Source organism: Pseudorca crassidens, chromosome 1 (assembly GCF_039906515.1).
Source record: "Pseudorca crassidens isolate mPseCra1 chromosome 1, mPseCra1.hap1, whole genome shotgun sequence".
NCBI lineage: Eukaryota > Metazoa > Chordata > Mammalia > Artiodactyla > Delphinidae > Pseudorca > Pseudorca crassidens.
Window position 1 is genome coordinate 133,313,025 of NC_090296.1, and position 14,775 is coordinate 133,327,799.

General features: G+C 41.6%; 1 protein-coding gene across 1 annotated transcript in view; it reads left to right on the forward strand.

The window, feature by feature from the left end:
- The window catches only part of LOC137201523 (protein FAM169BP-like), a 66,686-nt gene that overhangs the window by 22,676 nt on the left and 29,235 nt on the right, over window positions 1–14,775 (forward strand). Inside the window, 2 exon segments of the mRNA XM_067695484.1 lie at window positions 1,200–1,285; window positions 6,187–6,364. Coding sequence (XP_067551585.1) covers window positions 1,200–1,285; window positions 6,187–6,364 — 264 coding nt within the window.

The following is a 14,775-nucleotide window of genomic DNA, read 5'->3' on the forward strand; positions in this document are numbered from 1 at the left end:
AGAGACAAGAGGCAGAGGCCATGATTGCATTTGCATTTGGAGTGGCCCCTCAGGAGGGATAGATTGGCAGGGCAGACTGGGGGGACAGGGGACCAGGTGGAGTGCTCTCAGTTACCTGGAGAGATGGACCAGTAGCATTCAGGGTTGGGGAGGGAGTGGATCCTGTCCTGGGGCAGCAGGTGGAATGATGGGACCTGGCAACTGCAGCATGAGCAGGGGAGAACTGACGCATTCATCAGCAGGTGCTGAGGGCATCCTACCTGCCTGGCCCTGCGTTGGGTGTTTCACACCTGATCCTCATTGGAATTTGTTAGCCACCTTGGGTGATCAGTTTGGGCAGCTCTGATGAGGAATCTGGGGCTTAGTGAGGTTGAGAGTGTTCCAGGATCACCTCTACTAAGCAGCAGGACCCATGTCTAAACTCAGGGTGGGTGGAATCAACAGGCCTCAGTGACTGTCTAGACAAGGGCGGGGCATGAGTGGGGTAGGAGAGATGTCTCTACCCTTCCTCTCTTGCAGGTCCCAGCCCCAGAGTCTTCTTATCCAAAGCCCCCCCACAACCCCTGCATGATTATTCCTCATCAACAGCTGACCCACCTCTGGCCTCTTGGAAAGAGCACTGAACTTGGAGTCCAGTGGCTGAGGGTTCGACCCGACCTCAGCCCTCCTAGCTGTTTGCCTTCCCTTCTCAGAATATTAGCGTCCTCAGAAAAAGGCAGATGACAATTTCATCATGAGAATGAAAGAAAAGCACGTGAAAGAAGCCAGCGTCAAACCCAGCACCGAGGGTGATAAGAAGATGGTGTGTTCCATGCCCTTAGATAATGTTGGGTTTGACTAAATTTGCAGAGCTCCAAGTTGTGTCACATAGTTGGACTTTGAAAAAAAATATAATTCTCACCCATTGAATTTGTCAATATTGGTGTGTAGCCTCTTGCGCCCAGTAGCATTGGGGTCCATCCTGTGTTGGGGTCAACAACAGGCCATCTCTGCAGACACCTGTGAAGTCCTTTGAGGTGACAGTGGTCACTCTGTCCTGGTCAGTGCTCTCAGACAACTCAGCTCTAGAAACATCGCCTGCTTTTGCCGCACATAACTTTCCTTTGCACCTTCACAGTGGCTGCATGTTGCTAAAACTGCCCCTTTGGTGGCCAGTTGGCCATGCGTATATCATTGTTTTCTCTTGGCTTCCTCTTTAGTTGTGGCTGTTTACATGAAGGAGTCCTGGTGGACCACTGAAGATGTACTAAGAACCTCTGATCCTGCAAGAGAAGGTCTGATGAAGGTGAGGTATTGCAAATTTAAGTGGACATTGCAAAACAGGTTTTAAAGGTCAGTGTACTTATTATCATGTTAATAATTTAAGCAGTCTACCCCTGTGGATTCATTTTCTAGGACTGCTGTAACAAAGTGCCAACAAACTGGGTGGTTTAAACAACAGAAGTGTATCATTTCCCAGTCCCAGAGGCTAGAAGTCCAAAATCAAGGTGTTGGCAGGGTTGGTTTCTTCCGAGAGCTGTGAGGGAGAATCTGTTCCAGGCCTCTCTCATAACTTATGGTGGCCTCAGCTTTCCTTGGCTTGTCAATGGCATTCTCCCTGTGTCTTCCCATCCTTTTCCCTCTTTGTCTGTCTATCTTTGTCCAAATTCCCCTTTTCCATGTGGACAGCAGTCATGTTGGATTAGGGCCCACCCGAATGACCTCATCTTGACGTGATCATCTGCAAAGATTCTATTTCCAAATAAATCACATTCATAGGTACTGGGGGTTAGGACTTTAACATCTTTTTGGGGGACACAGTTCAATCTGTAACACCCTGCCAGCAAGGAAAATAGTAGTAAATGGCTATATGCAACAGATACCTGGCTATTGGTAAATCTCTCTTACCTTCCTGAGTGACCTCTCACATCTTAATTTTGAAACTTTAATCCACATCATCTCTCTAGAGTGTAGGGAGGTTCTCTTTATTGCATTCCAGTAGTGTTTATTGGTACTTACTATGAGGTAGATATTACGTTAGATGCTAGCCTGTGTATTACCCAGACTTTTCACAGGGATTATCTGACTTCAGAATCTTTAAGGTATTTGTTTTGCAGACAAAGAAATTGAAGCTGAGCCACACAGCTTGTAAGTGATTTAAATGGACACAAATGCTAGTCTCTCTGACAGCAGGCCTGGTGGTCTTTGAAGCACTGTGGCTTTATAGAGACCTAGGATGGCAAGGGTGAGGGTTCCTTGTGGCTAAGGATGTTCAATATCTTTTCATGTCCTTATTGGCCATTCGTGTGTCCTTTTGGGGAAAATACCTATTAAAATCCTTGGCCCACTTTTTAAAAAATTTATTTATTTTATTTATTTTTGGCTGTGTTGGATCTTTGTTGCTGCACGCGGGCTTTCTCTAGTTGCAGCGAGTTTACTCTTTGTTGCAGTGTGCGGGCTTCTCATTGCAGGGCACGGGCTCTAGGCACGTGGGCTTCAGTAGTTGTGGCATATGGGCTCTAGAGCTCAGACTCAGTGGTTGTGGCACACAGGCTTAGTTGCTCCATGGCATGTGGGATCTTCCCGGACCGGGGCTTGAACCCGTGTCCCCTGCATTGGCAGGTGGATTCTTAACCACTGTGCCACCAGGGAAGCCCCCTTGGCCCACTTTGTAATTGGATTGACTTTTTCCTGTTGAGTTGTAAGAGTTTTTCTATATTCTAGATGCAAGTTCTTATTGCATATATGATTAACAAATATTTCTCCCCAGTCTATGGGTTGTCTTTTTCAAGTCTGTTTTTCCCCCAGCTTTGTTGAGATATAATTGACATATAACACTGTGTAAGTTTAAGGTGCACAATGCGTTGATTTGATACACTGCAAAATGATTACCACCAGTGTTAGTTAACACCTGCATCACATCACATAATTGCCATTTCTTTTTTGTGGTGAGAACATTTAAGACCTCCTCTCTTAGCAACTTTCAAGTATGTAATATAGTATCATTAGCTACAATCACTATGCTGTATATTAGATCCCCAGAACTTGTTCATCTTATAACTGGAAGTTTGAACCTTCTGACCATCTTTCCCTCTCCCCCACCGCCAGCTCCTGACAACAACCACTCTAGTCTCTGTTGCTATGAGTTTGGCTCTTTCATGTTACATGTATGAGATCATGCAGTGTTTGTCTTTCCCCTTATTTCACTCAGTATAATACCCTCAACTTCCATCCATGTTGTCACAAATTGCAGGATGTTTTCAGATCTGGTTTTAATTGACTTGATAGACATTATTATTATTATTTATTTTATTTTATTTTACGCTGCGTTGGGTCTTCGTTGCTGCGTGTGGGCTTTCTCTAGCTGCGGCAAGCAGGGGCTACTTTTCATTGCGGTGCGAGGGCTTCTCATTGTGGTGGCTTCTCCTGTTGCGGAGCATGGGCTCTAGGCACGCAGGCTGCAGTAGTTGTAGCACGTGGTCTCAGTAGTGTGGCTCGCAGGCTCTAGAGCACAGCCTCAGTAGTTGTGGCGCATAGGCTTAGTTGCTCCATGGCATGTGGGAGCTTCCCAGACCAGGGCTCGAACCTGTGTCCCCTGCATTGGCAGGCGGATTCTTAACCACTGCACCACCAGGGAAGCCCAATAGATATTATTTTGAAAAGGGTTTTCTTCCAGTAAGTTAACGATGGCTGGAGATTCAGCAAATGGGTGCTGCCTGGCATACACACACACACATCTGCCTGTGTGTGTCATTGTCTGTGCATGAAGCAGGTGGTATGAGCGGTTGGGTGTTCTGAATCCCGGGAAGAGTTTGATTTGCTTTTTAAATATATATATATATTTTTCAGAACAAGAGTGGTCACTTCCCTTGTGTATCAATTCTTCTAAATTTAGATGAGGAAAACCCTCACATTTTCTGAAAATGTGGCTTATGTTGTGAACAGAGAGATTCCACTTAATGAAGCAGGTTGTAAAGATCTGTCTGCCCCAGCTGTATGTAGGGATAGTTTCCCTCTCCATTTACAGAACTTGGTGTCTTGACCTTTTTTTCTTTTAATTACATTCTGTTTCTTAGCCAGCTCTTCTTTACAAATTACCAAACCAAACCAAACCAAACACCAACTTTCTTAGTGTTCTTTCTGTGAACATAATTAGTGGTCCTAATTGAGGGATTAGAACTGGTTCTTAGTTTTGTGTTTTGAGAAACATTTCTAAGTCAGAATCACATGTCACACATTTTTTTCCCCCTGTAATGAAATTGGACAAATTAAGTGCATTTTCTTTTTCTCCTTTTTTCTCCTGCCAGTTTTTGATTGGATATTTCCCTTCTGCCAGATGCAATCTGTTTTTCTCTTCTGGCTTTCCTCTGAACTTTTTGGTTTTATAAGTTGAAAAATATAGCCTCCCACATTACACCCCTTGGGTTTTGTGATGAACTAGTTATTCTTAAACTCTGAACTTGATTTGGCTGCTACTGTCTGAGATACAAAATTGAGGTGGCTTCTCAGAGTTAAGCTGGTGTGGCTTTTGCAAATCTTTTTCTCATCTAAGATTTGGCTCCAGATGAAGGTGAAACATTTTGCATTCTGGGCCAGTTAATAAGTTTATTGGCACTAAACACTTTGTGCCATTTGCTAGAGGGCTGCAAGCTAACTTATTTTTATTATTGGAGCATTTGAAAAACATACAAATGTCTGAGAGACCACTTAGGCAGTCTTCTCCCTTGATTAGTGGAGGAAACTGAAACTGAAAGGCGTTGTGAGTTGCTGAAGATCTCCCAGCAAATCTAGGCCAAGAAGCCGTGACCACAATGATGATGGTGATGATAATAAACATTTAAGGGTCCAGTATTAAATACAAAACCAAACATTTCATATTTATATCAAACTTCCCTTTCCCAAAGCTCTAATGGATGAAAGTGCAGAAGGGAGCCACTGGCTGGGCTGTAGCAGGTACCCTGGCCTGGGACTCAGAAGTCCTGGTCTGGTGCTGTAAACCTGCCTGCCTTTGACAGAGCCCTTGTCCAGCTGTCTTAAGGCCTCTTCAGAATAAGGCAGGGAAATCAGTACACGTAATTGCTTAGCCTCTTTGAGCTTCAATTTCCTCACCTATAAACTAGGACCTCTCTGGTGGGTGGTGAGAATCGAATGGTAGCAGGTGGGGGGCAATCTCAGCCCAGGTAATACTCTTGCTGATTTCACGGTGCTGCATAGGAAGGGGCGACAAACACCCACACCCTTAGGCTGTCACACAGCAATGTTGTTGAAATAAAAGCTAATAAAACAATACCATCACTTTGTCGCTAGCTGATTGGTTTCATCTCAAGTGCCACATTTTAGCGGTTGCTTGTAGTTGTCCGGGAGACTGCATTTAGGAGGATCCTGAGACCATATCCAGGCTCAGCCACATAGAGTGGGGATTGATTAGTTATGTCTGCTGTGGGTGTAGGAGTGGGAGGCCTTCATTTATGCCACACCTGTGCCATCCGTGGGCTATACAAATGCAGAGAATATGAACAGGCAGGAGCAGGAAATCATTTTGACTTGTTAATGGTCAAGCTCTTTTGTGGGCCTGACCTTGACCACAATACAGTTTCCTCAATTGTCATGACATTGCAATGGGTGAGAGACAGTTCCATTTTGTAGCCTTAGGATGGGCTAGGCCTTGAGTCCCAGTAACTCTCTGGGGTTGGGACTCTAGTATGTGCTCAAAATCAGTCACAAGCCATTGAAAATCAGTTGCTCTTGGTGTAGCAACTGGACACCAATAATTATCCCCAATTATTTACCCTCCTTCTGAGGGTCAGAATTCTGGGGCTGTTGTTAAAAATGGCAGACTGGGTTTATCTCTGGACACATCCAGGGTTTCTGCTGAAATTGCTTGCCTCTATGTAACCTCCTGTTTCACTGGCATGTGACTGATTGTTCTCTGTCTCTTCACATTCCATGTCTGTGGTCCTGGAGACCCAGGAGGCCCCTCTGGCCATGTTCCTCGCTCCTGGAGGCCAGTGCATGTGAAAGGTCAGGGGTGGGAAAACCTCCGTGAGAAACTATGATCCGCATTTTGGATCTTGAGCATGAGAAGAACTGTATGGTGGGGGAGCCCACCTGGCCCCGGGGTGTGGGTTGATTCCAAGCATAGAATTTATTGTGTCTGATTTTCCCCTCTTGTCTCACTTAGATGTTCTTTTTGTTTTTCCTTCAAAGGTTCAGTCATTTGGGGAAAGGATTGTGCTTTTTATTCTAAACGTCGTTATTTTTGGAAGACTGGAGAGGAATTTGGATGATGATGACATGTTTTTTTTACCTCACTCTGTGAAGGAGGAGGCTAAAATTCTGTGGAGAGACGGAGCAGCTGTTGGATTTTACACAACCAAAAGGAAAGGTAAGGGCCACGCGGCCGTGTGGGGTCACTGCCACTTCAGGCTCCGGGGGGGGAGGCTTCTGGGTGTCTGCCTGCCTTGGAGGACTCCTTGAGCCCAAGCGTTACTTGGAGAGAATCTTCTGGCACGAGAAGTATCACTAATTCAGCTGTCATGTAAATAAGCCGAAGGTATGGATTTCATTTTCACCACATTTCTCGTTTTACTGGCAGAGTGAATATTCATCATGGTCCTTGGATTCCCAGGCAGTGCCATGGCCCCCGTAAAATACTTGTTGCTGTTAATGGTTGTAAAATGACTTTGCAAGCTCAATGCTTTTCATTTCTTTTCTTTAATGTTACCAATTAGCTGTCAGGAAAAATGCCATTGGTAATAGCTGACATGTGGTGCAAATGCACACTGGATGCCAAGATTTATAGACATTACCTCAGAAGAGAGGGAGGTCGGCGCGATAACGAGGTTAGGGTAAAATCCTGGGGCTTATTTTTAGGGGCTGTGATGAGCAGGGAGTGTGGAACTTGTACTATTTTGTCTAAGAGATCAGTCTCTTCTTTAATGATGCTTTCTTTAATAGTTTCTTTGATTTTGAAAGGCTGTCAACATCTCTGACCCAGCTGGTCCAAGCCCCATCATTTAATTCTTACAAAGTTCTGAATTTTAGCAAAAATAAAATTTCCAGGTACACCACCATAGATATGCTGTTGTCTGAGTTGAGTGTTTTTCTCTGGGGATAAAAAGGCTATGATTATGGTTTTGAGCTGTGTTCACATTGTGTATGTGTTCCACCTGTCCAGGGTGGAGTAAATCTGCGTTTCAATTTTTTCCCTCGATGTGGTGTGAGATGACCAGTTTCCCACGCAAGCAAGTCATGTAATTACTTATTTGTCAAGGTCAGTCACAGAGGCTGAAGCACCTGTGTCTTTCAGCTCCTTGGGTCATGAAAGCCCTTTGTCCTTTGTTTTGATGTACTGTTTCACTTTTTGGGGTGGCTGTATTCTTTAGTCATTATTTAGATAGACCAAGGATCTGGAGAATACTTGAAATGGAAGTATTTTTTTAATTCCTCTTTCTTAGGAGACCCATTTGTTGTCATTTTCTACCAAATGGCTTGTCTTAAATCTGTAGCTAAATCATTTGTGCTGTAGATGTCCTGCTAATAGAAACAAAAACTGTTAACAGATTCCAACCTGATGTATGAGAACTGCAGCTAAGGGGCAGAAGGAGCTTGACCTTGGTCTTGCCCACTGCTGCTGTTGCTCCTGGTTGCAGTGATACCCCAGACTTTGTTCTGTGAGAATTAAGCAGAGGCTGGTTGTGGCTGCCTCATTCTTCCCAAGGCAGACCCAGAACCTTGGAGTGGAAGGAGGATATTATGGTGTTGAATTGAGGCAGATCAGTCTAGGTGCTTGGATTTCTGCCTCCTCTTCATTTCTGACGAATTCCACGAATTTGATGGAAAGTTCTCTGAAGCTGCTTACTAGGTATTGTTGTTTTCATCCATGCACTGATTTTTTTAAGTGGCAATTGACTTAGTTACTCAACAACTGAGTTAGTTTAAAAAGTATCAAATGAGGGACTTCCCTGGTGGTACAATGGTTAAGAATCCGCCTGCCAACGAAGGGACATGGGTTCAATCCCTGGTCTGGGAAGATCCCACATGCCGTGGAGGAACTAAGCCTGTGCGCCACAACTACTGAGCCTGCGTGCCACAACTTCTGAAGCCCTCATGCCTAGAGCCCATGCTCCGCAACAAAGCCACTGCAATGAGGAGCCCTTGTACCACAACGAAGAGTAGCCCCTTGCTCGCGCAACTAGAGAAAGCCTGCACGCAGCAATGAGGATCCAACACAGCCAAAAATACATACATAAATAAATAAATAAATTTATATATTAAAAAGTATCAAATGAGTAGAAAGTTAAGTAAATAAAATATATTTTTCAGGTATACATTGCCAATTAAAAACATTTTTTACTGCCTATTTCTGGATTAGCTTATTTTTGGAGAGACAGAATAAAAGCATTTCCATGGAATAATTATATAGACCTTGCCACCAGCAATGTTTGAGAGTTCCAATCACTCTACATCCTTGCTGGTACTTGGTGTTGTATTTTTAATTTTAGTCATTCTGCAAGATGGGAAGTGGTATCTAATTTTGGTTTTAATTTGCATTTTACTAATGATATTGATCATGTTTTCATGTGCTTTTGTTATGGTCATATATCTTTTTTGGTAAGTGTCTGCTCAAATATTTTTGCCTACTTTTATTGCGTTATTTGTTTTCTTATTATTGAGCTTTGAGCATTCTTTATGTGTTTTAGATATTGGTTCTTAATCAGATATATTTTGAAAACATTTTCATTTTGGTTTAATAATTTTTTCAAAGAGCAGAAGTGTTAAATTTTAGTGGTCTAATTTATCATTTACCAATTTTCATTATAATTCAGTTCAAAATATTTTCCAATTTACTTTGTGATTTCTGTGGTTCCTTTAAAAGTGAGTTTTAAATTTCCAGATATTTGTGAGCTGTTCCAGATGTTTTATTTTTCATTGATTTCTAATTTAATTCTGTTGTAATAAGATAATATAGTCTCTAACTATATTATCTTATTAAATTTTAATATTTTGAAAACTGTTGAGAGTTGTTTTACGGCCCTGTATATTATTTTGGTAGACACTCCATATGGACTTGAAAGAGTGTGTGTATTCTGTAGGTATTAGGTTTCCTGTTTGGTTAGGAAATGTTGGCTAGGGTAAAGTGACTGATGGTGTCATTCAGATCTTCTATATTCTTAACTAATATTTTTGTCTGAGTCTATGAATTTATGAGGGAAGTATGTTAAAATCTTTATGATTGTGGATTCATCTCTGCTTTTAGTTGTCAGTTTTTACTTTGTGTATTTTGGAGCTTTGTTATTAGTCACATCTAATTTATAATTGCTATATTTGCCTGATGTATTGACCATTTTGTTATTATGAAGTGTCCTTCCACTTGTCCCTAGTAATATCTCTTGTTAAGAAGTCTATTTTGTCTGTTTTTAATACAGCCACTTCATCTTCTTATGCTCACTGTTTGCACAGAATATATTCTTTCTAGCTTTTTACTTTCAGTCTATGTCTTTATATTTAAAGCATGTGTATTGTTGACAGCATACAACTGGGTCTTGGATTTTAAATCTAGTTTTAATAGTCTCTGCCTTTTGATTGGAACATTAGTCTATTTACATTCAATTTTTTAAGATTTATTTATTTTTGGTAGTGTTGGGTCTATGTTGTTCCTCGTGGGCTTCTCTAGTTGTGGCGAGCGGGGGCTACTCTTCATTGCGGTGCGCGGGCTTCTCATTGCGGTGGCTTCTCTTGTTGTGGAGTACGGGCTCTAGGCATGCGGCTTCAGTAGTTGTGACACGTGGGCTCAGTAGTTGTGGCTCATGGGCTCTAGAGTGCAGGCTCAGTAGTTGTGGTGTGTGGGCTTAGTCGCTCCGCAGCATGTGGGATCTTCCCAGACCAGGGATCGAACTCATGTCGCCTGCATTGGCAGGTGGATTCTTAATGACTGCGCCACCAGGGAAGTCCCCTACATTTAATTATTGATATGATTGTACTTAGATCTTCTCTGCTGCAATTTGTTTTGTGTCTTCTGTTCTTCCTTTCCTGTCTCCTTTTGTTTTAATCAGATTTTTTTTTTTTTTTTTTTTTTTGCGGTACGCGGGCCTCGCACTGTTGTGGCCTCCACTGTTGCAGAGCACAGGCTTTGGACGCGCAGGCTCAGCGGCCATGGCTCACGGGCCCAGCCACTCCGCGGCATGTGGGATCCTCCCGGACAGGGGCACGAACCCGCGTCTCATGCATCGGCAGGTGGACTCTCAACCACTGCGCCACCAGGGAAGCCCTTAATCAGATATTTTTTACTATTCCATTTTAATTTCTCTCTTGGCTTTCTAGCTTTATATTTTTGTACTTTTTAAAGTTGTTGCTCTAGAGATTACACATGCATCTTAAACTTAAATTAACTTAGAGTGAATATTGAATTACTTAAGTTAAAATATAGAAACTTTGCAATAGTGTATTTTTATGTACCCATCATTTTATTTACATAACTGCTATTGTTATATGTTAGATCTGTTTGTTATAAATCTGTTGCTACTGACTTATAAGTTTTAATTTAAGTAGTTATATCTTTTAAAGATGTTAAGAAAAAATACATAGTTTAAAAATATTTACCCACATATTTACCATTACAATTTTTTTGTATAGGTCCCAGTTGCCCTTTAGGCTAAAGACTTCCTTTAGCATTTCTTGTAGTGGAGTTGCTGGCAGTAAATTCTCTCAGGTTTTGTTTACTGAAAATGCCTTTATTTCGCCTTCATATCTGAAGGGTTGTTTAGCTGGATGTAGAATAATTAGTGTTAGCTTTTTTTGTGTGTGTGGCACGCGGGCCTCTCACTGCCGTGGCCTCTCCCATTGTGGAGCACAGGCCCTGGACGCGCAGGCCCAGCGGCCATGGCCCACGGGCCCAGCCGCTCTGCAGCATGTGGGATCCCCCCGGACCGGGGCACGAACCCTTGTCCCCTGCATCGGCAGGCAGACTCCCAACCACTGCGCCACCAGGGAAGCCCTTAGTGTTAGCTTTTTTCCCTCAGAATTTTGAATATGTTGTTCCAGTATCCTCTGGCTTTCATAGTCTTGGGTGAGAAGTCAGCAGTTAATCTATTGTTGTTCGTCTTACATGACATGGCATTTTTCTCTGAATGCTTTTAAGACTTTCTCTTTAGCTTCTTTTGCAGTTTAACTGATTTGTCTAGGAGTGATTTTATTTTTGTTTATCTTTTTGGGAGTTTGTTGAGCTTTCTGAATCTTTAAAGTTTTCTACCAAATTCAGGAAGTTCTTGGCCATTATTGCTTCAAATTTTTGTGCTATTTTCTCTTTTCTTTTTCTGGGATTCCAGTTATATGTACTTGGGGTGCTTCACATTGTCTTGCAGCTCTCTGAAATTTTGTTCATTTTTCTTCAAACATTTTTCTCTTTTTTGGCTGGATAATTTCTCTTGAACCATATTCCCAACTTTAGCTGCCATCTCCAAACTCTTGTTGAACCTATTTAAAATTTTCAGTTACTGTACTTTTGAGCTGTATAATTTCTGTTATGTATAGTTTCTGTTTCTTTGTTGAGATTCTCTATTTATTCATTGAGCATATATTTCCCTTTAATTTGAAAAATTAATTCTTTGAACATATTTGTAAAGCTATTTTAAGTTCTTTGTCTACCAAATCCAACATCTGGGCCTATTTAAAATCAGTTATATTAGAGTGACATCAGCAACATGACAGAGTGAAAAGCTCCCTTTCAGTCAACAGCCAGTAAAGCATCCACAGCTCAACAAAGGTGCCTCTGCTGAACCCACTGGGATGCCAGAGATTTCCACATATCTGCACATTTAAAGGTGGGTGGACTGGAACACATAGGGGAGGCAGAACTGAGGGAACAGCAGCCCAGCTCTCTGGCCATGGAAGCTGAGCCCATAGCCCCAGAGAACACATAACAGCAGGGGAGGCAGTGAGCACAACTCTGGCCTCGCAGCCGCAGTGGTGCCTGCAGCCACAGGTAACTGGGCAGCAGCAGCAGTGGGGCCTGAGGCCCCATTCCTCCAGCCACTGACGTGCTCTCAACTCAGGCCCCCTACTCCTCCACGCACAGTGATGGAGTCTGTGAACCTTACAACACTGGGCATAGCACAGGTGCCTGGGCAACCCCTGCTCCGCCCACCCTCATCCTCCCCCTGTGGCAGCAGAGTCTACAACTCAGGGGATCCTGGATGCCAGGGAAGAGCCCATCATTCCAGTGACATTAGCAGCAGGAAGGCATCATTGACCCCTGGAGACACAAGAAGCAATAATGAGGACACAGGCCACACCTCTGACAGAGGTGGTGGAAGGTAGAATGTGCCAACTCTCAAACATAACTGGAGGCAGCTCAGGTAAGGAAAACCATAAACTTGTGCTATAGCGCCACCTACTGGAAAACAGAAGAAAGACCTCTAATTTCTAACCTGTTGAATCATTAGAATCAAGCAGAAAGATATTTGCTACTTCAAATGCATGGGCAGAGGAACAACTCATCATGTGCCATGAAGAGCCAAAGTAACGCTATGCCACAAAAAGAAAATGACAGTTCTCCAGAAGCCAAATTTAAAGTCACAGAATATTGCAATTTAACTGACAAAGAATTCAAAATAGGTGTCATGAAGAAGTTCATTGAGCTATGAGAAAACTCAGAAAGACAGTTCAGTGAGCTCAGGAGTAAAATTAATGATCAGAAGGAATACTTTCCTGAAGATATTGAAACTCTAAGAAAGAACCAAGAAGAAATTCTGGAGCTGAAGAACTCAATAAACAACATAAAGAATGCATTAGAAAGCACTGGAAATACATCAGACCACATGGAAGAGAGAATTGGTGAGCTTGAGGACAGAAATCTAGAAATGATGCAAGTAGAAGAGGGAAGAGAATTAAAATATAAAAAATGAAGAAATTCTACGAGAGCTATCTAGCTCTTTAAGAAGGGTGCATATTAGGGTTATGGGTATCCCAGAAGGAGAAGAGTGGGAAAAAGGAGCAGAGAGATTATTTAAAGAAATCATAGCTGAGAAATTCTCAAACCTGCAGAAGAAACTTGATATACACGTCCATGAAGCTAAGAGAACACCTAATTGCCTCAATGCAAAAAGACCTTCTTAAAGACACATCATATTAAAATTGTCAAAAGTCAATGACAAAGAAAGAATTTTTAAAGGCAGCCAGGGAAAAAAAAGGATGGTAACCTACAAGGGAACCCACAGAGGCTATCAGAAGATTTCTCAGCAGAAAGTTGACAGGCCAGGAGGGAGTAGAATGACATCCTTAAGATACTGAAAGATAAAAACTGTCACCGAAGAATACTTTATCCAGCAGTATTATCACTCAGATATAAAGGAGGAATAAAGACTTCCCCAGGTAACTAAAAACTGAGGGAGTTCATCAACACTAGATGTGCCTTACAAGAAATGTTGAAAGGAGCTCTTGTACCAGAAACAAGAAGGTAAAAGGACACAAAACTTTGAGTAAGGTGATACATAGAATCAGAAAATTGTAACTCTTTATCAGAATAGGTATTAAACATTTTATTATAGCATAAAGGTTAAAGGGGGAAAATCAGAAAAAATTATTATAGCTACTTCAATTTGGCAACAAACTCACAACGTGAAAAGGGATAATTTGAGACAACAAAAATGCAGAAGGGGAAGGGGAAAAGGTCAGAAACCCTATAGGTAAATGAAGATAAGATGTGATCAGCAGAAAAAGGACTATTTTATCTATGAGGAGTTTTATACAAACCTCATGGTAACCACAAAACATAAATCTAGAGCAGAGACAATAAACATAAAAAAGGAGGAAACTGAAAAAAATCATAGAAAACTACCAAACCAAGATGGCAGGCTGAAACACAAGAACAAAGCAACAACAGTGATATAGAGAAACCAGAAAACAAAAGATAAAATGGCAGTAGTAAGTTCTCATTTACCAATAATTACCCTAAATGTAAATGGAGTGAATTCACCAATGAAAAGACACAGAGTGGCTGGATGGATTAAAAAACAAGAAACAACCATACATTACAGGAGGCTCACCTCAGCTCTAAAGACAAGCATATGTTAAAAGTGAAGGGATGGAAGATAACACTCCAAGCAAATGCCAGTCAAAAGAGAGTGGGTGTAGCCATACTCAACAGACAAAATGGACTTAAAGCCCAAAAAGGTAACAAGAGACAAAAATGGACAGTATATAATAATAAAGGGGACAATTTATCAAGGAAACTAAGTGATTAATATATATATATATATGTATATATAATGCATATATATACGCATTTAACATAGGAGCACCAAAATATATAAAACAATTATTAACAGACCTAAAGGGAGAAATTGACAGCAACATAATAATAGTAGGGGACTTTAACACCCCACTTACATTAATGGATAGATCGTCCAGACAAAATAATCAACAAGGAAACTGAGGTGATAAATGAAACATTAGACCAGATGTATTGGATAGATTTGTACAGAACATTCCATCCAAATGCAGTGGAATACACAGTCTTCTCAAGTGCACATGGAACTTTCTCAAGGGTAGGCCATGTGTTGAGACACAAAACAAGTCTCAGTAAATTTAAGAAGATTGAAATCACATCAAGCATCTTTTCTGATCACAATGGTATGAAACTAGAAACCAACTACAAGAAGAAATATGGAAAAAATCACAGATATATGAAGACTGAACAAAGTGCTACTGAACAGCTATTGGATATATGAAGACTGAACAAAGTGCTACTGAACAGCTGAAGATGAATTAAGATGAAAAGATGACATACCAAAATTT